This window comes from Actinia tenebrosa, unplaced genomic scaffold (genome assembly GCF_029948245.1).
Source record: "Actinia tenebrosa isolate PJP-AT-01 unplaced genomic scaffold, QUT_ActTen_1.0 PGA_scaffold3__52_contigs__length_22856419, whole genome shotgun sequence".
Lineage (NCBI taxonomy): Eukaryota > Metazoa > Cnidaria > Anthozoa > Actiniaria > Actiniidae > Actinia > Actinia tenebrosa.
Window position 1 is genome coordinate 4,234,926 of NW_028292580.1, and position 23,805 is coordinate 4,258,730.

A 23,805-nucleotide genomic window follows, 5' to 3' on the forward strand; every position below is an offset into this window, starting at 1 on the left:
TGGTGGTCAATATTTGGATAGATTAGTTAGAGGTGATCGCAGCGGAGATTTGGCCGCTGAGAGGAAAAGGCATGATTTAGCGCTGGAGAAATATCAGCGAGACGTGGCAGCTTGGAATGAAAAAAGACAAGCTTACAGGGATTGGTTGGACAAGAATTACCAAGACAAGATGCAGGCAGACAAGAACTTCGAAAATACAGACTACGCCTTCAAACTTTATGCGCAAGCACACCCCGACTTTAGAATGAGAAAGCCACAGTTTAAGAATTACTACCAGCCTTCTAAGAAACAAAAAGATAGTGAGTTGGTCTTCGTAGGAGTCGCAGGGCTGGCGGGAGGCGTAGCCTTGGCGTATCTAATATAATGATCGTCTTTTTGGAAAGCGACAAGAATAACTTTACTACTTATCTGAATCCCCCCATCAAAGCCCATAAGGTAAGGTTGGTTAGTTGCTCTTTGTACAATTCTTGGTATAATTTAATTAATGGCTTTGTCATCGGAACTTCCGGCATCAAACCAAAAATACCAGATTCCCATTACACCCCCATAACACTGGCTAAGGAGCTAGCAAAGCATGGATATACTCTTACCACAGGATTACCCCATGAAATGAAATTCAAGAAAAATAGTGGGAGCGCTAATTTGAAGGACAGTTCATTGGTAGAACTCCTGGGCCTTACTAGTACCACGATAAATAGCGGCAGTACATATGATGTAAAATGGAAAGTCGCATCCTCTTACGAAGTCTATTGCGACTTGGTCAATAGTTACAACAATGGAGAAAAGTCTTCTCTTATGTCCAAGTTTCTACCCAAGGGTAATCCATTTGACCCAGTAGAATACACTCCCATTTCTTTAAGCTATGACTTGTCTAATTTGGTAGAAAGCATAAACATCACCATTAAAGTGGACCGAAAGACGGCGGATTTCAACGGGCGAAAGATCAATCTTGTTTTGGAATTCATATAATGGGCCGCGTAGAGGACAAACTTAAAAGGATTTACTATGGGCCTGAAGGCTATTGGAGAGGAGCGTCAGCTATTAAGAAACTCGCGACCGCGGCCAGGGTATCAGAAGAAACGGCTAAGAACTGGCTAAGAAAACAAACCCTCTGGCAGGTTTATCTTCCGGTGCCCAAGTACATTCCCAGGCCCAGCTTTACCGTAAATACCCCCAATGAAGTTCATCAGGCAGATTTGCTTTTCTTACCGCACGACAAGGTGAGAAGAAAGACCTATAGATACGCTTTGACCGTAGTTGATATCGCAAGCAGATACAAGGACGCCGAACCCATAACCAGCAAGGATTCTGGGGAAGTCGCAGAAGCCCTAGGTAGGATTTATAAGCGCGTCTTGAAATGGCCCAAGCTGCTGCAAGTGGATGCGGGGACAGAGTTCATGGGCGTGGTTACTAAGACCCTGAAAGACCACGACACAAAGATTAGGAGAGCCGAAGCTGAGTACCACAGGGGTCAGAGCATCGTCGAAAGATTCAATAAGACCCTGGCCGAGCGCCTCTTTGGATACCAGTATTGGAAAGAGCTGGAAGATCCCTCCAAACGCAACAGGGAATGGACTCAGAGGCTCCCCCAGGTCGTCGCGGCTTTGAACAACGAGGCGGCCAGGGCTACGGGAATAAAGCCCAAGGATGCCATAAAAAAGAAACACGTGGAACACAAGTCCTACGTCAGAAGTTCGAGGGCGGTCGGACTGAAGGAAAAAAAGCTACCCCGCGACATAGTGGTCAGATACCTCTATCAGCCGGGGGAACTCGAAGGTGGCAGAAAGAGAGCCACGGATCCTAACTGGTCCCTGGAAACGTATGAGATTTCGAAGTCCGTCACCAAGGAAGGGCAGCCCGTGTTGTATTACCTAGATGGCCCAAGTCGTGGATTTGTTAAGGAAGAGCTGCTCATAGTCCCCAAAGACTCAGAGTAGTGCTGCTCCACGCGCACGATTACACTCTAGGCATGTCAGTCTTACGTTACCTCTGCAATGGCCGCGTTTATTATTTATGCGATCCACGGAGAACTGCTGATCGTCATTCGGGTCAAACCTCCATAGTAGAGGTATGTTACATTTGGCACACCTTGCCCCTTTCTTATAGACGTCGTCCACGCATAGGTCGAACGCCATATTTTTTTCTTCGTCGTGTCTTTTGTAGCGAAGGAGTTTCTTAGCAATGTTCTCTTTGGCTATGTCTTCTGGCGTCTTATCGTAGCGCAGTTGCGGACCCCAGGCTCTTTTTAACTGCTTGGCATATTCTACGCGGCTTACGGCGGTGTAGATAAGGTTGCTCCAACACAGCCGCTGGTCTATGATCCATAAGGTTTCTTTTATGGTAAGCCCTTGCGCGCTGTGGACTGTCATGCAATAGCCCAAGCGCCAATCTGGATGGGAGGTTATTTTTTCCACCTTTTCTATGGGTACCCAGGCTTTATCATGTGTTACCGCATTTTGCAGTTGGATGTCGGTACCAGGTACCCAGACGTCTCTTTTTTGCATGCGGGTGTCGTGGGGTTTGTAACAAACAGGTACGGGATGCGTAGGGAAGCGCTCTTGGTGTATTTTGTGTAAGTCTTTCTGTATGCGAGACTGTGCTGCTCGTTTGCTGCTCAGCACCAGATCCTTTGGATGCCATGTGTAAAGGAAGTCCTCGTATTTCTTCGCTCGTACGCGTTTGCGCAGTGTTTTGCATTGCTCAGCGTCACTGAGGCCCCTTAATTCCGCTTTCAGGTTTCTTACTTGATCCTTGCTGCGGTAGTCGGGGTTAATTTCCTCCGCATGGTCTACGAAATCTTTCAGCCATTCGTGTGGCATCTCTCCGGCTATTGGAGGAGGCTGGCAGGGATCTTCGGCGAATATTACTTGACATTTCCCTCTTAGGAAGTCTACGAATTCTTTGAGGATTTCTAAAGGAATGGTGCAAATCTCATCCCAAAGTATCACCGGAGGTATGTCGTGGATTGCTTCCGGCACCCATTTTTGACCATTCCAACGAAAGAAGCTGTGGTAGGTTTGTGCGTCATGGCCCATTTCGCAGAGTTCTCTTTCCAAACGGTGCGTTGGCGTTAGCACCTTTATCTTAGTAAAGAGTTCTAACACACGCGTCGTCTTACCGCTGCCGCCGGTGCCGTACAGGTAAGAAAAGCGTTGGTAGGAAATGGGGTCGGCAACTGAAGGCAGAGGCTCTTTGGTAGGCGTTATGGTGCCCCGGGTGTGTTCTCCATGATATTCCACGCGCGCTCTCCAAGACCTTATCTCCTCATCTTTGACGCGCCATTGGCCACTTTCTGCGAGTTCATCGGCAGTGTAGAATTCCTTCATCTTTTCCAACACGTGCGGTTTCACGTATAAGGAATCCGTGGCTACGCGGGGGATATCTTCTTTGTCAAACCGCAAGAGCATTGCGAGAAGGTTAATGTGCGCATATGCAAGCATGCTGGCACGCAGATGGTAATACTGCGGTCGATGATCTTGGTAGTAACACAAAGCATTCCATTCGTGTAGTTTATCGTCGACCATGTAATCCCATTTCTCTACGGACACCATCGTTCCTTTGTCATGCGCGAGCTTGATGAGGAAGCTTAGCTCACCTTCGTCCGTTATTAGGCGCCGCTGCATATGTTTTTCACCTTCTTTTGCGCCCTGCGTGAATTTACCTATGACCACACGCGCTGTGGGGTTATGCTCCGGTAACCATTGCGTGAAGGCGCTGTGACAAAGTATGGCTTCATGCGCTGTGTATTTTAAAAGTTTGCGCTCTTCAAAGAACTTCAATAGGGGTATGGGTATCCATTCTTTCTCCTGCAGGTGCTTTCCGTACCACGCATAGATTATGGGGTGCAGGCCCGCTGCTAATTTCCAGGTGGTCAACCGTACAAACCCCGTTGCTGGGGCGTCGTAGTGACCATCCAACGCAACACGAAAGAACTGTGAATCTGGATGTCCGTAACGGTCGTAATATTCCTTACAATCTCCTAGGCCTTTGAAGCTTGCGGGGTAACAATGTTTCATATCCAGCGACACGTATTCGTCTTCATCGTACTCCATGTTCCACAGACCACCGTGACCGTGTTCTACACAAGCTTTAGCTATATCTTTGAACTCCTCCGGTGTGGATTTCCACCCGTTTCTTTTCTTTACGGCTAAGAAGTCCAAACTGCGACTGCTAAGCACTTCGTCGGAGAAGTCTTCTCCTAAAGTCTCACAGGCGCTTTGAATGCGCAGCTGTTCCACTTCAGGACGATACAAGGTGCCGTCTTGGGTCATAAATTGACTTCCCTCCGCATCCATTAACCAAATAGAATTCTCGTGCATTAGTTCTGCAAGCGGCGACTCCTTGTAAACGCGCGTCTCCTTCTTTTTGGGGAACCTTAACTCCCTCCACGCATGTGCGTTATGCTGGTAAATTACGATAGGCGCACCCCGGCCCCCATACTTGTGCGTCCCGGAGTAAATGAAGCCGTCGGTGATGTCTTTCACGTGTATGCGCCTTTCTAAAGCAACCTCTAACTTCTTGATGTTTTCAATGGTGGCTCCTGCCCTACGAGTAGCATGCTCCCATTTCCTGATGGCTTCTCTTCTCTTCAACGTAAGCTTACCTCCCCTAGAGGAATCCTCGAAGAACTCTCTAACTAACTTACCCACGCAGTTACCCGGATGCCGCATTGGTTTGAGCTTCTTAACGTCCGGGTTCTTAATTTCATACGCACCGTAAATAACCACGGTGACCGGGTAAGCAACTTCGTAGAACAACATGTCGATGCCCACCAGCGCCCCAGGGCGCTTGTCCTTGTTTAAAACGAACAGGTCCTTCTTGCCAGACGCCCGTATTGGATTCCTGCCCTTTTCTATTATCCACTCGCCGTCTAAATACTTTATAAACGTCAACTCCAGGCGGTAATTACCTTCGGGCATCAAGCCAATTATTCTTTCTGCTCTTTCCTCGCTCATCGTCTCATCCGTATCTCCCTCCATAAACGTTGTGAAGGCAAAGTCGGCGTCTAAGCGGTCCAGCACCTGAGTTCGCAGTCGGCGCACAGTCTTGTTATTAATGCTTTTGATGGTGTCCATCTATATCTAAGGAATATTTTATCCTCCGTTTGCGACACAAATATTTTAACCTTCGCAAACATAGCAGCAGTAAGGAAATCTTCGCGCAACATATAACAGAACACGGGTAATTCCCGCGGGGGACGCTAGTGCGTAAACACGGGTAATTCCCGGGCGATTCCGAATGGTGACCGCGAGTCCCCCTTACTGCTGCTCACCCTCAAATAACAAGTGCATATCTACGCCAGGATAACGCAGGCTGTTATCACAGTTCTGTCATGATTGCTGCTTGCAATCTTATGAAGAAGAGGACGGGAATCAGCGTACATCGAGTGGATTTTAGTAATCCTCAAGGCAAAAAAGGTCCGTGCGACCGAAAAGCTGCAACGATTAAAGCCCATGTACGAAAGTATATCAACGAAGGGAATGATGTACAGACTGCGCAAGACAACCAGAAATCCATGCTGTCCGGAAATGGAATCAAAGGCGTGCGGGTTGCTCTTGTTGATGCCGCTGCTAAGAAGTACGTTGAACCTCAAGTTAAGTTGGATGGCATAAGTACCCTGAATAATTTCAAGTACTCGGGAAGTGGAGTTACTGTTTGGAAAGCCTATAAAGTCGGGAAGGGGAAGTTGGTAAAAGCAGCAGCCATAAAAAGTAAGGCAAGTGTCCTACCTCAGTCATTATAAACCAATAACTGAAACGGCATCAGAAAATCAGAGTTAACAAACAAATAAACCAAAAGCATCCCCCACCCCTAGATTCGTCCCTATCATGGTTATTATGATAGCAGTTATTAAGATTGCAGCACATTTTTTAATACACTTCAAACATTCCATAATTTAAATTGCAGTTCCAGACTACTTAAAAACTTGTCGTTTTGAAGCTCCTTTTTCCTCGGGAGATTTCATTGAAATTAAAAGGGAAGCATCAAAGAAGCAACAAAGTCAAAAACCAGATGGCCAAGAGAAACCCACAGAAGGTAACAGTGGACTAGACAACGAATTTTCGTGTTTGCTGTTACCTTGCCCAAATGAAGGATGTACTAAACTGTACCAAAAGCATGCTGCATTGGAGAAGCACCTATCGTTTGGAAAGTGCAAAACTGTGCCCGAGAGAGAGACGCTCCTAGACAAGGCTAACAGCTTGTATGAAGTAAAGTTGCAGGAGGGGGCCTGCTCCAAAATCAACCTGGAAGCAGACACGGCTCGGGACAATGGAACAATTCTTTCAAAAGGCTGGGCTCTGAAAACATCTAGAACATCGAAACGCTTCAATGAAACACAGAGAAAATACCTGGAAGACAAGTTCAAGATTGGCCAGGTTACAGGCTGCAAGCTAGATCCAGTTATTGTTGCAACAGAGATGCACTCTGCTAGGAACAAGGAAGGAACGAGACAATTTTCAGCCGAAGAATTTCTCACTCCAAAGCAAGTTCAGTCCTTTTTTTCGAGAATGGCGTCAAAGCTTCGGAAAGGACAAGTTGGCGAGTACCGGGATGAAGACATCGAAGCTGCTGAAGAACAAGAAGCTTATGAGGAAACGCGCATGCTCGTATTGCAAGAGGTTCAACTGCAACATCCTATTGTTTTTGATACCTTCAACTTGTGTGATCTTGAAGCATCTGGGAAGCTAAGTGAACTGAGTGTGTCCATGCTGCACGGTGTATGTGAGCATTTCGACTTGCCTATTGAAGAAATAACGAAAAAGCGAAAGGCACCCTACATCGCTTTGTTGAGGGAACTCATTCGTGAATGCAAATGCTTCCTACATTGATATATACATATGGCCTTTTCAAATATACATACATGTATATCAAAAGCGTATATATCAGACACGGCTGGATATCTTTCTTGATATTTTTTTCGAAAAAAATATCAGGGATGATACCTCATAATTTTTTGATATGCTTTTGATATACTTGTATATATATTGGAAGCGGGCATAATTTCTGCAAATGGCTGTATAAATATATATATTTATATATATATAGTAAAGATTGGATTAAAGACGAGACATGTTCACTGTAACTCCGAGTTTCGTGCTTACGCACTCATCAGACAGACTTTAATGAAACATATTCCTATTACTGTGATATTTATATACAAGAGGTGTAATGATTATTTACAAAAGAAGTATTGTTCGGAAAGGAGTTAATTAGCTAGGCCTGGATTTCTATTGTTCATCAGATAGAACTTGTTTTCATGTCGGCATTTGGAGATCAATTCGGATCGCTTGTTTAAAAGAGTGTCGCTGTTTGCTTTGATGATAAGTAGCTTTTCTGTTAAGCACAGGTCACACCTCTTAGAAATGTTGCTGTATGGTCTGGCTGAAGTGATGATTGTCCATTCTATGTTGTACTCTTTGTTGTTATCTTTAAGGTCCCAGATGTATTTAGAAAGTTCGGTGCTGTTAGCGTATTTTCTATTTCGCAGAGATAGTTTGTGCTGAGTGTATCGTTGTTTGAATGTTCCTTCTGTCAGGCCAATGTAGTTTTTCCCAGTAGTGTCCTCGTTTGTTGTGACATGAGCGTTGTAGATGATGCTGGAGGAGAGGCAGTTGTCGTTTAGAGGGCATTGATCTTTTATACATTACAGTGAACATGTCTCGTCTTTAATCCAATCTTTACTATATATCTATTGCTCTGCATCCCTACGCATCGAGCACTGTTTCAACAGTATAGACCACATTACATACTTTGTTATATTTATATATATATATATATATCATATATTATTACTGTATTTATGAAAGAATTATTATATAATATAATAATTTAATCATATAATAATTCGGCTACCGCATTATATATTATATATATATGGCGGTAGCCGAACGCAATAAAGAGAGCTACGACCAAGAATAACTAGAGCGAGAGAGTCTCTGGGATACACGGTATTTAATTATAATTACTCGCGTAAAGAAAGGTCTTCCTCGACATTGGTTGGGTTGCCTGTGTCGGCTCGATTTAGTGACGATTGTTTACGAAGATCAGTTTATCTGATTGGGATAGTGACATGATTTGGGTTTCATAGGAGCTATGAGGTTAGTAAATTTCAAAACTCTTAAGACAAGGAACATCCTAGATAATTCATTAAGTACCTGTGCATTTAGTAAAGCTAACCGAAACTACATGCTCCATCCCAAGACAAGTTCAGGTTTGTGGTAATGTGAATTCGACAACGACAATATATTCTTGCAATACAAACGTCCAAAACCTTTAGACTGCCAATAAAACCGTACCATTGTTCAAATTTATAAACCTTTACGCTTTTATCTGTCTTGATAGAACGTGATTTAATGATTACCGAAAGATTCACCCATCTAAATCAAAACATAGGACAGTTCTTGACGACTGACGTTACACAAGCCGGGATCAAGAGGGCATGTATTTTGCTACAAATGCCTTACACATTTGGGTCTCGCACAATTCCTCATTTTAGTTACCCAAAAATTTTATTTTAGAAAATCAAAGAAGAGGTGATGACTGATCTTTAGAGGGCAAAATTTCATTGCAAAGCCTTGTACCAAGGAGCATTTTTGACTTTTGAATCCTGCCTATATTTGCGCGTGACTAAATACCGCTAACACAAGTTATTATGAAAAATCTGGGAAATATTTTGGGTTTAACCACTTTTAAATCTGAAAAATGCAAATGGTAGGCAAAAGGCAGTTCTTTTGTGCAGTGGCTTTAGTTTTATGAATTATGAGTATGTATTTTTATGCGAGCTGTCGAAATATCCTTTAATTTGAGGTCGTTCTCCCGGGCGTTTGGGTCTCAAAATACAAAAACATTTCTCAAATAAAAAATAATGATCTGCACCAACTGAGAATCATATTTCTAGAACTAGCTACCAAAGACTTTTAATTGGGCAGAGTTTGAAAATTTTCGATTTTTCTATCTTGCATAGGTATAGGCGATCCTTAGGGAGAGCCCCTCTTAAGTTTCAGCTCATCTCAAAAGATGTTTAAAACACGTTATAATTTTTTTGTTATCTCAATAATACTACTTATTTTGCTTACTTGTGTATCATCGATTATTTGTAATCAATTTTCGATATTCTAAATGCTCAAACTAGACTTATTCACATTTTTGTAATTCTCTTTTCCGCTACTTTCAACCATATTTTTTCCTAATAATACTAGGGTTTAGGAAGCTTCTCCAGTAACCCTTTGGGTTGTATTCCTGAACGCTACCACTATAATCATTTATTCTTATGTTTTTTTCATACATTATTTTATATTGTTGTAAGTGGAAATAAAAAAACCTTGAAGCCTTGAAGATGATTAGTTTAACCCTAAGATCAACAATTTCATTGTGATTGATGACGAAATCACAGAGACGTCGAAAGTTAGGACCCCTTCTTTCGAACCCAGTCTAGCGAAATCCTCAACTTTGACCGAGGTTCCTCCTACTCCATTAAAACCCACTGCTAGTTTTGATCAACCCTCTCTTACTGCATCCTTCAGCACTCCCAAAGCACAGACTCTATCACCACCACCATATTTCTTACCCACTCCACCACCATGTAAAGAAAAACCAGTCAAGTGGATAAGTTATCAAGATGCTCATAAATATAAAGATGTAGTAAAGCTCCACGACGGTCAGAACGATTGAGAGCAATTCGCGAAGTCCTTGTTCAAGTGGGAAAATTTCTAAGCAGTAACCGTGTTCAAAATTAATTACTAAACTCTAAACCAATAGAGTCGTACTGTCGAAATATGCAAAATAAAGAAACTTGAGTGAAAAACACTTGTGGTCAATATTTACTGCATTCAGCGAACCTCGACAATATGTTACACATAATATGACGAACACGTCTGATGATAATCATTGTCTGCATGATCTTCTACCCGACCAGAGAAACCGCAAACTGCAGAATCGAGGTAATAATTTACGATTTTACATATCTACTAATATCATTATACTTTCACAGACGACTTGCAGCACTTCGAAACGCAGCTCAATTTGGAAGACAAAACAATAGGTTTCCAAAAATTTTATTTGGAACTGCCTTTCGTTTTGGAACCGGGAGTCGTTTTGCAGTATTCATTGACGTCACTGCTTTATATTTTCCGACCATAACTTCAAGTAAGGGGGCTCGTTCCAAATGCACCCATACTTACGACATACAACACTTAACTTATGTTTGTTATTTCTTTAAATCTTTGCGTGACTGTTAGGAGATATGAGTGACGAGGGCTACTGCGCCTCTCCGAAACATCCACCCGAGGTCACGGAAGGGTTTTACGCAGTTTTTCGGTTCATAGATACAGGAATTTAGTAATTGCATGCAAAACAACTGGTATGTTTTTTTTGAGTAACAAAAAATTATGCTTCCTCTGGACATACAAAAAACCGCTTGTGCTGTTAGTGTCGATGTTACCATAATCACGTGCATTTTTATTCGTAAAGTGCATTGTTACGGACAGACAGAAAGATTTTTATTGGTTTTTAAGTTTTGCACATTATTATACATGGGCTGATCCATGTGGCGGGGGATTGGATGGCTAGTCACCCCACTTTGGGGATGAAAATGATAAATGTTAATAATAAATGTTAAAATAAAATAAAACCTAAGAGAACGATGTGTGATGCCTTTCTAGGTAATAACCACCCATTGAAATCGTTTTGTATCTGCCACTCTGACATATTTTTATTTTGGATATATGTTCATTGGACAATCCAAATCGCGGCACCATACGGTTATAGTGAAGATGGCCACTAATAAACATTTAGTTTGTCCAGAGATTAGGAGGCAAAATAAATTTAGTAAACAAGAAATTATTATTTTTATTTCGAGTTTTTGACAAAGAGTTCACATGAGCTTTGGGCGTGACAAATGGATGTAAGGGGGAGGGGAGAGGAAGAAGTGCGGGAGGAGTATATTTTACTTGAAACTAGAAAATTGAAATACAAAGCACAAAAACACTTAAAGTACAAAGTATGTCAATCAACTTCAGTGACATCTATTCTAGAATACATTGATTTCTATTTCATTTCCTGCTGTCAAACATTTCATTTTTTTATTGAAATCATCATTATCCAATTTTTATGGTCAATACAATAACAACTAAAATTTTGAATTAAATTTTGTCGGACATATCTTTGATTACAGTGTTTTTCGCTTTTCAAAATTTAAGAAATATATAAGAAATATATAAGAAATATATATATGTAAATTCTGCTCATGTGTATTTTTTTGACTTTTGTTTTGTTTTGTTTATGGAATAATAAAAGATTGTCAGTTAACAGCCTCTGGAGGGAAAAGATGGGCTATTAACAGTTTACATCAACTCATAACAAATGGTCCAGGTCTATATGAAGATTTTAAGTTTAATTTATTTTTATTTTTATTATTATTATTTCTAAGGTTCTGTTTAATGTTGACAGACAGATAAACTACTTCATGCATTTTCTGAACTACTTGCTCGGTTTTTATTTCCTTCTTTTTAGGCTTTCTTGATGACCTTTTCCGCTACCTGTTTGGCTGCTTCTTTAATTTTTCTGCATATTCCTTCATCACTTCAGCTCTTGCTGTCTTGGATATGTTCATGATTTTGATCTGTGACGGTGGGAGCTGCAAGATGGCATTCGCCGCTTCTAGAGCTACAACGCAATAACTGTTATGAATAATGATCTTTGATTGCTGGATACAACTGCTAGATACTTGATTCCCCAACCTATTCAGACAGAATTGCCCTAAAACCGGAAACGCGCCAAATGGGAAAAGATAATGATGGTGATTGAATGGGTTGGGTTGGGGCACGTGAGAGGGTCCTGAAGGTAAAATGGGAGATGGGATTTCATGGACTGGGACTAGGATTCATAGACAAACAAAATGGCGGTGGGATTGAGATTGAGATTTGAGCAAAACATAAGCCAGGACTATGGGATTTGAACTGGGATTTGGCTTACATTTGCGCTGGGAAATGGGATTAGGACCCCCTTTCAGAACCCTCTTATGAGGGCAAGCAGCACGCGCGAGAACTTTCTATTTCGTCATACGGCATATTTGTGATAGCAAAATAAAGGGCTTTTAACAAGAAGGGGCTTATAACTGAAAGGATGTTTGCTTTGTTAGACTAGTAGGCTTATATCAAGAGAATATGAACTAAGAGAAGGAATCCACGTGCCCCATCATGTGCACACTTTGATGCTATTTTTAGAATCTATTCTAAAAATATTATCCAATGATATCATTTATTTGATCGTTTGATTTTCTGCACGCGCATAGTACGCGCATAGTACGCGCGCGCTCTTCGCTGGTTTGCTAACATGTTCTTGTGCTTTTCTTATGTTCAAATTTTCAAATCTGCCTCAAGATGACGATGTAGGTCGAAAGCTTTGGAAAATAAATGTAAAAATATTCTAGAAAGTTGAACAAATTACTACTTCAATTTCCTGTCGTATTTGCCAAGCTTTCGACATGCACATTCATAATCAGGGCAGAGTGACGGAAAAACCCCAAGAACGTAAGCAAACAGCGTAAAGCGCGAGCAGCGCGTGCAGTAAATGCGCGTGCAGAAAAACAAATGGTTTAAGAATAGCATCAAACTGTGCACATGATGGTTACAAGGCTATATAGGGGGGATTCCTTCTCTTAGTTCATTTTCTCCTGCTTATACCCAATGGATCTTGTATTTATCATTTTAGTTTTATTGTAAATGGACGTATACCTTTCCTAGTTGCGTCCTTCTTAACCTTGGGTACAACATAGTCTTCCATCCAAGTCTTCAGTGTAATAATCCCATATACAGGGATGGCAGCGTGCTTATTGATATCCGACATGTAACTGTTCATAACGATAGTGGTTTCTGCTTTTGCTGCAAATTTGGCAGCGGCCAGCACGTCAGGACGTACTTCAGTGTTGAAGCCACTTTTGATTTTTGTGGTCAGTGGAGCACTAATCAACCCTTTAACTGCCTTGGTTGCATTTGTCTTGGCAAATCTGGTGACTGCTGAGTGACTGCTGAGTTTTAACATAAAGGAATGGATTCTACGTTACCAATATGAATTTAGTTTTATTTTGTTTTCTTCTTGCGTTATACTGATGGAGTTTCTGGAGACTTGGCGGGAAATGTTTGCGCCAAAATGCGTGAGCACACCACAAAGCGTAGAATTATATAATAAAAGATTCCTGCAAATATAGTCCTTTTCGGTAGCTTCTTTTGTTTCGCTAATTTTCACTATTGTCTTGATATTCTCAAAGGAGTTCTAACATTTGAATTTGAAGGAAAAGTTTGAAAAGTATTGTGTGTAGTGGTAGTTTCTGCGGAGCGAACTTCGAGGAAGAGCTAGTGTTCCGTACGGGGGCGTGATGGTTGTGAGTAATTAGTTAACATAAGTTTTCTTTTTTGCCTCTGCTTTGATGATGGCCTTGTAGTTTGGCATTTCCTTGTCCAGTACAGCGTTGATGGCTGTCTCGTCCGAAGCTGGAGGAAAGTCTAAAGCTGTCAACTTTGTCCCCGTTTTTTTACTTCGAATACATCCAGCAAGTTTTTACATGCGTTTGCTACGCGCCACTTGAGCTGGTCGATATTCGTGTCCCAGCTTTTGTCTGCGGTGCTGATTATGGCAATGTCTTTGGCATCATTTAATTCCTATTCACCAACAACACATAGGCCAGTCGATTGCAAAATCATTGTCGGGATGAAAACATTAAGCATGGAAGCTGAGACCGAAAGGTATTCTGGGAGAGTGCGGTGATCCTCTCATGAATTCATCTGAGGAACGTAGTTGGTATGAAACGTGTTAAGAGCAACAAATTTTATTTCATCAAATTAGGAGGGAAAAGAGGGACTGTTTAGACAGTACAGACACACCGCACCTACACCAAATACATTCATTCAAAACATATTTACAAGTTTTACAACCATACTACCTGTACTTTATACGGGTCTCTTCCGCGAGGTTCACTCCACACTACCACTATCTTCTGTATTTACAACACACAACACTCAACTCACATGTTGATTTTTACGGCGGGAGGAAAGCCAGAGACCCCGGAGAAAAACCTTGCTGGCAAGGGAGAAGACAACTTTTCCGGCAAACAAACTCAACTCAAATACGACCCAGCCCGTGCCTGGGCTCAACCCTGACCACAGCGGCGAGGCGCAAGCGGTAAACCACCAAAGCCACCCATGCCACATAAATCACCGAGGTATAGGATACCGTAAGTTCTAGCTACTTTATTCATGCTCTTAACCAATGCTCCAATAGTTCTTGAAGCACATTTATCCTTGCCATTGAACAGGAACGTCCCCAAATCTTCACCAATTTTCTTGTATCCCTCGAGCTTGGCCTTCCAGCGTTTGTTTACCTCATCCACGACTTTCAGCTCACTGGCAGCTGCCTTCTGACCTTCTATAAAGAAAAAATTGATCATGTATTAGTTCTTACAATTATGTGACAAAATAACTTGTAGTTACATGGTTTGGAATCCCCTGCAACTTTTGCGCGCAATGGTTGCAGGTGAAAGAGCTTTCAAAGGATGGAAAATGTAGCAACCTTTTTCTGGAACAATACTATAGCTAATAAAAAAGCAACTGCAGTGCAGAATTCTTTCTTGCAGTAGATCAACTATTAAAGTCGTATTTCATTGACTGAGAACATTGCGCCATTGTCAGTAAGTTTGTTGTGCTTATGCAATAGTCAAAACGACGAAATTGACATTCGCGTAGTCAATTCGCGTAGTTAACTTCCCCGCCCTCTCCAGGGTACCCAGAGAAAGATTTTCGGTTGAAAAAGGTTTGAATTGAGCTGTTGCTGTTAAAGGGTAAAACTGCTGTAAAAACAAATCTTTCCCCGGGTAACCGGGACAGGGAGGGGAGTTTAACAATATGTGAATGTTATTAAATTTCCCTGTCTCGGGACAGTGCATGATGACAGTACATGGAGTTCAGTATATTTGACCATCCGTTGGAACAAATGATGCTTTCAAATACTTTTATCAGCTGATTGAATTGGAAACCCAGGAAATCATGGATGTAATTCAAAACAGAGGATCAGGTTTGTGCATGAACCAAAGGGTATGGTTTTCTGGACGTACCGTCCGTTCCTTTGCTTGTATTGCTCTTCGTGTCTTTTTGTGAAGCGTCAATTGCTTTATCGATTCCCAATATAACTAGTCCGGTTGTTAAGTTGCAATCATTGCTGTATTGAAATGGAAATAAAATGATGTAAACTGCGCCTAGTTCTGGGCATAAGGTTTGTTGTGCGGGGGGGGGGGGGGGGGGGGGGGCAATGATGATGTAGCGGTAGTATGCATTGGTCTTTCAACTCAGGGCGGGACTAGACAGCACATATGCACGTGGTTTCCAGTTTAAGTTTTTAAGGTATTTTAATTTCACTAGATTCCTTGGGCGGGATTTCTCTGTGGGTCCCCGGTTTCTTTCCTGCCAAACCTAAAACTACCGCAACCCGGTTGACTCAATTGGTTGAGCACCAGATTGTTGAGCCGAAGGTCGTAGGTTCAAGCCCTGGCGGCCGGACCAGCACTCAGGGCCCTAAAATAACTGAGAAGAAAGTGCTGCCTTTGTAGCAACAGCCCTGTCAGTGACCACCCTCAGTGTCTACACCTCGTACTAAGGTTCCTCCTTTCAAAATCATTCTTATCTCATTGTAAAGCGACTTTGATGGACATTCACATGGAAAAGTGGACTATATATATCAAAAATAATAAACTAAAGCGGATATAAAAGGGGTTATAAACCCTGTGCAGCACTTCGGAATGAAGCTCAATTTAAACTGAGGGCAGCAATATAGGTTTTCAATTCTCAGGCGATTGAAATTAATTTTTCTTTCCTCCGCCGAAATGAGCAGATATGCAAGGGTTCTTTTGGACTGCAACTTAGACTTGATCCAAGTCTCTCTCGTTAATTATTTTTCGATGGCAAAAACTTATTCAAATCGTACAGTTCCGGTTACGAAAGCTTTCCGACTGAGGGCAATGACATAAAGAAAAGTAAAAAGTGAACGAAAAAAGAAAGAAAAAAAAAAAAACAAAAAAGAAAAAAAAAAAACCAACAAAACACGAACGAGCGAGACTTGGAGGAAGTCTAACTACCCTGATGAACGTACTTGGAAGAATCTTTTCTGTGAACATATTTGACCAAAAGCCGCCTTCTGCATTTTCGACCGCATTCTAGGCATTCTCCTCCACTGCGTTTTCCGCCACCTGTTCTACTTCTTGTTCTACTGCGTGCTGCACTTCTTCTTCTAAGACATTCTAAAATAGTGGCAAGGAAAATTTAGGAAAAATTAGAGGATAAAAATATCTATGAACCGAACCCTGTTAATCAGTGCTTTTCAAAGATGCATGGACCTTTGATAATATATAGAGAGTTGTGTCCCTAAGGTGAAGGTCCGAGTAGCACCCTAGTAAGTGTGTGTCTGGCCACGTTCGAGATTTTAAAATTCTAGTACGACAAATAGGCTCTCAGGAAGAAAATGTTCAAAATTGCATAAAATCTCAAAATTCTCTGTTGCTCACGGTTAGCCTCGATTTTGTGTGGTTCTAGTAAAGGTCCGTGTAATTTCAAAGAGTTTTTAATTTTATTTTTTGTGAAAGTTATTCATTCTTTACTTTACCGTTGGTATTTGTGGATATTTTGACACTGAAATAAGGCTAACCCTGAGCAAATGAGTCTGTAATTAAGGAACACATCGATATTTAAAGAATTAGAAAATGGTCTTTCGTAGTTATAGTGCTGTAGATTCGATTATAACTTTGTTGAATAGTAAACTGACCAACCAGCATTTCTAACAAAATGTTCTGTTATCTTGCCAAAACTTAGGGACGTCGAATATTATACATTTTTTCATTCTTACGCATTAATGTATTTGGTGATCCCCTTGTTTGTAAATATATGAAGTACCATGCGACTAAAGCCTCGCAATAAAGTCTGAATTTTAAAATATCGAACGTGGCCCATCGACTATTGTTTTACTTTACCTCTACCGCGTCATCCACTGTTGCTTCAACTGTCTATTCAACACTTTGCTGTACTTCTTCCCCTGCTCCTGAATCTAATGATTCTTCAGCGGATGCTTCCTCCAACGATTCCATGAGCACTTCAATAATTGCTTCAACTGCTGCAGTAGTCATTTTAGAAATGTATATACCTGACCCGAGATAGTGTATTTAACAGTTATTCGCCTTGCCTGAGTGAGGTTAAGTGATTATCGGTGAATATTTACCGAGACTCGAATTCTAAGATTACCACTTTCTTCGTATCCTGAAAGATGCACACAACAACAAATGAAGCGCGGGCAATTCTATATTCCCCTGTAGGTGATTATAGAGAATTAGTATCATTACCCAAGTGATTATAGAAATTCGCGAGCGTTGATTGGTAGTGAACTTTGAACTATTTCTCTATAATCACCTACAGGTGATCATAGGATTGCATTTCCTGATACGTGTATCTTTTAAAACTCAAAAACTATGAATTTGAAATATAAAACGATGTTTTCGAATAATCACCTGCGTAATGATTATCGGTGAATATTTACCGAGACGTAGTTGAGTAAATATAAGTAGTATGAAAGTGCCGGTTCTGCATCACGGGCCAGGCGGGCTACCCCGGGCCCGTAGGGGGAGGGGGTGTTCTACATCATTGAGCTCTGGGACCGCTCCGGAGCAAAAGGGGGCTACTTTTTTTACCTCCAGCGGATTCGGCCGGATGACGTCATGATCTATTTTGATCATCGTCCGTACTTGAGGAATACTATAAATTGGTGGTAGAGTTTAGTTTTATAGCTTGTATAAACGTTATCATCATTTTTCGTCGGCCATTAAATATGCCATGACTATCCGCGCCAACAACAACTTTCAAAATTTCCCGCGAACAATTTTGGTCCCAGGGCTCGCGCGGTTTGCTTCCTTGACTCTAAAAATCCAAACGGGGTTCGCTTGGTTTAAAAAAGTGCGTCATCAATAGAAACTGGTGACTAAGAGCGTTGTTTCCAAGCCAACGAGGAACCTGGCTACTCAATATGGCGGACGAAGAATAATAAAAACGATTGCCAATTTGACGCAATTCTCATCGCAAAACCAGCCTCCATAGTGACTAAGCTAAGAGCTAAGAGTTTTAAACTATCGTTGTATTACTGTTTTTTCCGGTGCTACATTTTTGATGTTGATGTTTCGCCGTTATTGCGATCGAGAGTGGAAAGTATGAATCCTTCCTTATTCTTTGTAGTTCCTCGAGTTTAATTAGCATGAAATGTGACAGGCGTTCCGTGATATAGTATGCAAATGACCAAAATCACCGGAAATTACCCGGAATTGTACGCGATTTAGAACGAGCGCTGATTGGTGAATTGGAGGTGAATTGGAGGTGAATTGGTACGATGTTTACCACCAAATCTCGCTTCGCATCTCGGTAAATATTCAGCCGGTATTTTTTTCGCTTTTGGCGAAATTCTCGACCAGTCAGCGTGAGTCATTTTCTGTAATCGCAATGATACTGTACCGTCGGGCCCAAAGCCAATAACGAAGTCTCAAGTATTAACTGCTGCTCACTTTATTTTACATTTACATTTCTTATATAGAGGGCTGGTGATGCAATCCCAATTTTCACGTGCATATATATAATCCCTTATTCTTAAAGTCCTTGCTCAACTATCCATTTAATCCCTTATTCTTTATGCTTAACCGCGTAACACTACGCCCCTCCCCCGAAAATTCTTGTCCGTCCCGGACTGCTTAAATTATTAATCATGGCTATAGAACTTATTCCTTTGATTTTTTTTATTTATTTATTTTTTAGCACTATACTTATCCATTTTCCTATGTTGAATGGCCGAAATTATCTTCGTTAATTTATTCCCAAATCATACTCTTGAATTCTATTGATAATGAACAATAAAGTCTTGAAAGTGTTTAGGTCTTCGAGTGTTCCTTTTAAGTCTTGTGCTTGCTTGTTTGGTAGATCTGTTTTTCAAGCTTTCATCTGCAGGTCTGTTCTTCAAGCTTTCATCTGCAGGTCTGTTCTTCAAGCTTTTATCTGCAGGTCTGTTCTTCAAGCTTTTATCCGCATTTCTGTTCTTCAAGCTTTGATCTGCAAGTCTGTTCTTCAAGCTTTGATCCGCATTTCTGTTCTTCATGCTTGCATGGGGAACGTCCGAACACTGCTGTTCGTTTATTCTTTCAAACCAATCAGGACTTTGGCCATGGTACTTACACAATCAATCTTTATGAACAATCTTTGGTTTGGCTCGTGCTGATATTTGAATTTCGTAAATCATATCGTTGATTTTTCTTTTCACTAAATAAGGTCCTTCCCAGTTACTAGTGAGTTTGGGAGATAGTCCCTTCTTCCTCTTGGGCGTGTGATAACGAACTGCATCTCCAACACGGTATGTGTCACAAGTTGAGGTAACGTCGTACCTTCGTTTCATTCTGTCACTCGATAATCTTAAGTTCACTCGAGCAAATTCATGGGCGCAGGCCATGCTGTCTTCTAACTTAGAAATGTAGTTGTCATATGTCTGATTCTCTCCCTTGTGATCTTCTGGAGTCCCAAGCATAATGTCTATTGGTAAACGTATCTCTCTGCCAAACATCAAATTCACAGGAGTATGTCCAGTAGATTCATGCGTTGCTGAACGATATGCCATCATTACGTACGGCACATGGGTATCCCAATCTCGTTGGTGGTCTTGTACATACTTAGACAATTGATTCTCCAATGTGCGATTGAAACGTTCCACCATTCCGTCAGATTGCGGGTTTTCTTTATTCCCAATAATCGACACATTTCTGCGAAAACTTTAGCTTCAAAATTTCTCCCTTGATCCGAGTGAAGTTGCTGTGGTACTCCAAATCTTGAGAAAACTCACGTACTAGGATATCTGCTACGGTTTCAGCTTCTTGATTATGTATTGGAAAGGCCTCTGTCCATTTTGTAAAGTAGTCTCCAACGATTAACAAGTATTTATTACCTGCATCACTTAAAGGAAGAGGGCCTAAAACATCAATTGCTATTCGTTCCATTGGAGCACCAGATATATACTTCTTCATGGGTGTCTTTGTTATTCGCCGGGGACCGTTTCTTTTTCCACATTCTTCGCATTGTCGACACCAATTTTCAACATCTCTTCTACAGTAAACCCAGTAGAATCTACTCTTTACTTTCGCAAGGGTCTTCGTAACACCAAGGTGTCCAGCTGTCGGTACAGCATGAAGTTGCCTGAAAACCTCCGGACGGCAGTAGTTTTGGTACTACTAGCTGCATGTAGGATGTGGTATCTCCATGACTTTCCAGCTTGCGATAAAGCACACCATTTCGTAACATTAATGAGTCCCATTGAGCCCAGTATGCTTTCACTTCGGGGCTAAAAGAAGCTATTTCATTCCAGCTTGGTTTAATCTCTTTCTCTAACCACAGTATAATGTCACGCAGTGAAGGATCATTAAGCTGTTTTTCTCGTAGTTCACTTGTGCTCCAACATCTCCCTTCGTAGTCCCCACTGTTTTTATTCGGAGTTGCTTGTAAAAACGAAATACTTGGATATGTATGATCTTGGTCATCTTGGAGGTCTTCATCCTTTTCAGAACATAATCCTTCTGAAATCTCTCTGCGCTCGCAATATCTACATCTTGTGTCAGCACATGGGCGTCTTGATAATGCGTCTGCATTCCCATGTTTTGAACCTGGTCGGTGAATGATAGTAAAGTTATATCCTTGAAGCTTTTCCAACCAACGAGCAATTTGATCCTTGGGGTTCTTGAATTGCAGACGCCACTGAAGAGCTGAGTGATCAGTTCTTAGTTGAAATTCGCTACCGTACAAGTACGGGTGAAAGTGTTCTACGGCGCTTACAATAGGCAATAGTTCTCGTCTTGATACACAATAGTTTGCTTCCTGTTTAGTTAAGCTTCTGCTGAAGTATGCTACTACGTGCTCAGTTCCGTCTTTCATCTGAGAAAGAACAGCGCTTATGCCAACTTTACTTGCATCTGTATCCAAGACATAAGTCTTCTTGGGATCAGGATATATCAATATTGGAGGATTTTGTAGAGCTTTCTTTAACTCAACGAAGGCAGCTTGACATTCTTCTGTCCATTCAAATGAGCTGTTTTTCTCTGTCAACTTGTACAGGGGCTTTGCTTTTTCTGCGAAGTTATGTATAAAGCGTCTATAGTAAGAGCACAAACCAAGGAAACGTCTGATGTCTTTTACATTCACTGGAATTGGCCATTTCCGTATTGCCTCAACTTTCTCGGGATCTGCAGAAACTCCATTTACTCCGACAATATGTCCAAGAAAACTTACTTCTCTTGCGAACAGTACACACTTCTTGGGATTTAGTTTCAAGTTTGTGTTTCTCAACTTCTGGAACACTTGTTTCAAGTTCTTTACTTCATCATCAAAACTTGCGGCATGAACAATTATGTCATCTATGTAGACCAATGAAGTTTCGAAAGGCAATTGGGCCAGAACAGCTTCCATGAGTCGTTGAAAAGTAGCTTGCGCGTTACATAATCCAAATGGCATAGCTTTGAAGTGCCAAAGTCCTTTTCCAGTGGAAAATGCTGTTTTCTCCTTCGATTCCTCTTCCATTTCCACTTGCCAATAACCACTTTTTAAATCAAGTGTTGAGAACCAGCTAGAGCCAGAGAGTAAATCTATCCTCGTATCCAATCGTGGAAGTGGATATGCGTCTTTTCGTGTGACTTGGTTAAGCTTTCGATAATCTACGCAAAACCTTGTAGATCCATCCTTCTTGCGCACCAACACAATGGGTGAACACCATGGACTTGAAGATGGTTCAATCACACCCTTCTCTAACATCTCATTAACAGCTTGTGATGCTTCCTCTGCTTTTAAGAGGGGAAGACGGCGTGGGTGCTGCTTGATGGGCAACGTGTCTCCCATGTCAATCTTATGCTTAACCAGACTGGTATGCCCAAGGTCTTCTAGTCCTTTTGAGAACATGTCTTGTTCCTTAATGAGAAATTGTTCCAACACTAACTGTTGTTCCTTATCTAAATGTTGTGCAGTTCGTTTATAAACATCTTGAAGTCTTTCTGGAACTTTCTGCTTTCTTTCTTTATCTGGTTCATCATCTGCAAGTAAATGAACGCTCTTCGTGGGCGAAGCTTGAAATACACTAACACAAGGCTCACAAACGGCAATTTCTGTCATCTTGCGCAATTTTTTTCTTCCTGGTGAGAGGTTACAAATTCTTACTGGCACGTAACCTTCTTTTAAATCTACTAGCGTTCTACCAACCATAACTCCTCCGCTTTCACTTTCGCAAAAGTCTTGTTGTGGCCTGACGATCATCCAACCAGGTTGCTTATCAGCATCAATGACTCGTCCTCTGACGACTGCTTCTGTATAAGGCCTCAGTTTTAGTGGTTGCTCCAACATTACTCGTAGTACCTCAGGTGAACTTGATTTTTCAGAACTCTCCATAGGAACGTCTGCATCATCAATTGTCAATACCATGCGTTGATAGTCAATTATACAGTTGTGGTTTTTCAAGAAATCTCCTCCCAACAAGCATTGCGCAGTCATAGGAACCACCCAAAACTCATGTTTGCTTTCAGTTTCTCCGATTCTCAACGTCATTTGGCATTTAGACTGTACATTGACAATTCCACCACCAAGTACTTTCAGTTTTTCTTCTACACTATCATGTCGAATGTAGGTCTTTTTCTCTATTTCTTCTAACAGTTTTGTGCTTACAAGTGAAACGTCTGCACCAGAATCAATCAGGAGACTGCATGCGGTTTTCTCAATAAATCCCGGAATAAAGAGTCCACTTCCGGCATTAAAGCTTGTAATTTCTAGGGCATTTGTATTCTCTTGAATGGCCGAATTCAGCCCCGTGAACTCGGCCCTTGGTAGTTTCCCTGATCCTGTGACGAACTTCTGTTATTGTTTCCCTGTGGTCGTTGGAACCCTGCGATATGTTGGCGTTGCTGAAGGTACGGTGAAGCAACTGGCTGTAGCTGCGGGAACCCCGTGACATTCTGATTTGGTTGAAGGAAGCGTTGATGTAGACTTGGATAGCCTGCGACATCTTGTTGTAGCTGTGGGAAGCCTGTGGTATCTTGTTGTGACTGTGGGAAGCCTGTGGTGCCTTGTCGTAGTGTTGGGAACTCTCTCTGATTGATACCTTGTCCATTTTCAGAATAACATCGTTGTCTAAATGGTACTCTTTGAACTGGTTTTGCAGTTTGTTGTAGCAATGGGCACACGGACTGAAAATGTCCAGTCTCTTGACAATTGAAACATCTCATCTTTTGTCGATCAACTCTTCTCTGCTGGCCTCTTTGCTTTACTTCATCTAGAACTTGTCCAATCAATGTCCCCAATCTTGTGATCTCGGACTCTACAGTTTTTTCTTCAACCTTTGCCGGTTTTTCTTGAACATTCACTTGACGAGCGTTTCCACGTGAATGATAATGTCCCCAACGATCAGCTAAATGATAAGATTCTAATTCGAGCGCAACTTCTAGCGCGCCTTGGACATTCTTCGCTCTGGCTTGCCTTACACGTATTCTACTTTCTTCGTCAAAAAGCGCATCTATGAATTGGTCTTTAGCTAGAGTATCCTGCAACTCTGACTCAGCTTTTGGGTAAGCGAGTTTAACTAGCCTTTCTATGTCCGCGGCTAACTCAGGCAATGTTTCTTCGCGTTTTTTTACTCTTGTCTTAAATTTCGCTCTTGCCAATTCTGATTGGTGACTTGCTCCAAAGCGATTAGATAAAGCCTTCACAAGTGAATCAT

The 23,805-nt window shown here is 41.5% G+C and overlaps 1 protein-coding gene and 1 pseudogene across 1 annotated transcript; both read right to left on the bottom strand.

The window, feature by feature from the left end:
* Nucleotides 1–7,207: 7,207 nt before the first annotated feature.
* Nucleotides 7,208–17,164, bottom strand: LOC116292393 (uncharacterized; annotated as a pseudogene).
* Nucleotides 17,165–19,248: 2,084 nt separating this feature from the next.
* Nucleotides 19,249–19,680, bottom strand: LOC148907887 (uncharacterized). Its single transcript, XM_089035765.1, has one exon. The coding sequence runs from the start codon at nt 19,678–19,680 to the stop codon at nt 19,249–19,251; it is 432 nt and encodes a 143-aa protein (XP_088891891.1).
* Nucleotides 19,681–23,805: the final 4,125 nt, after the last annotated feature.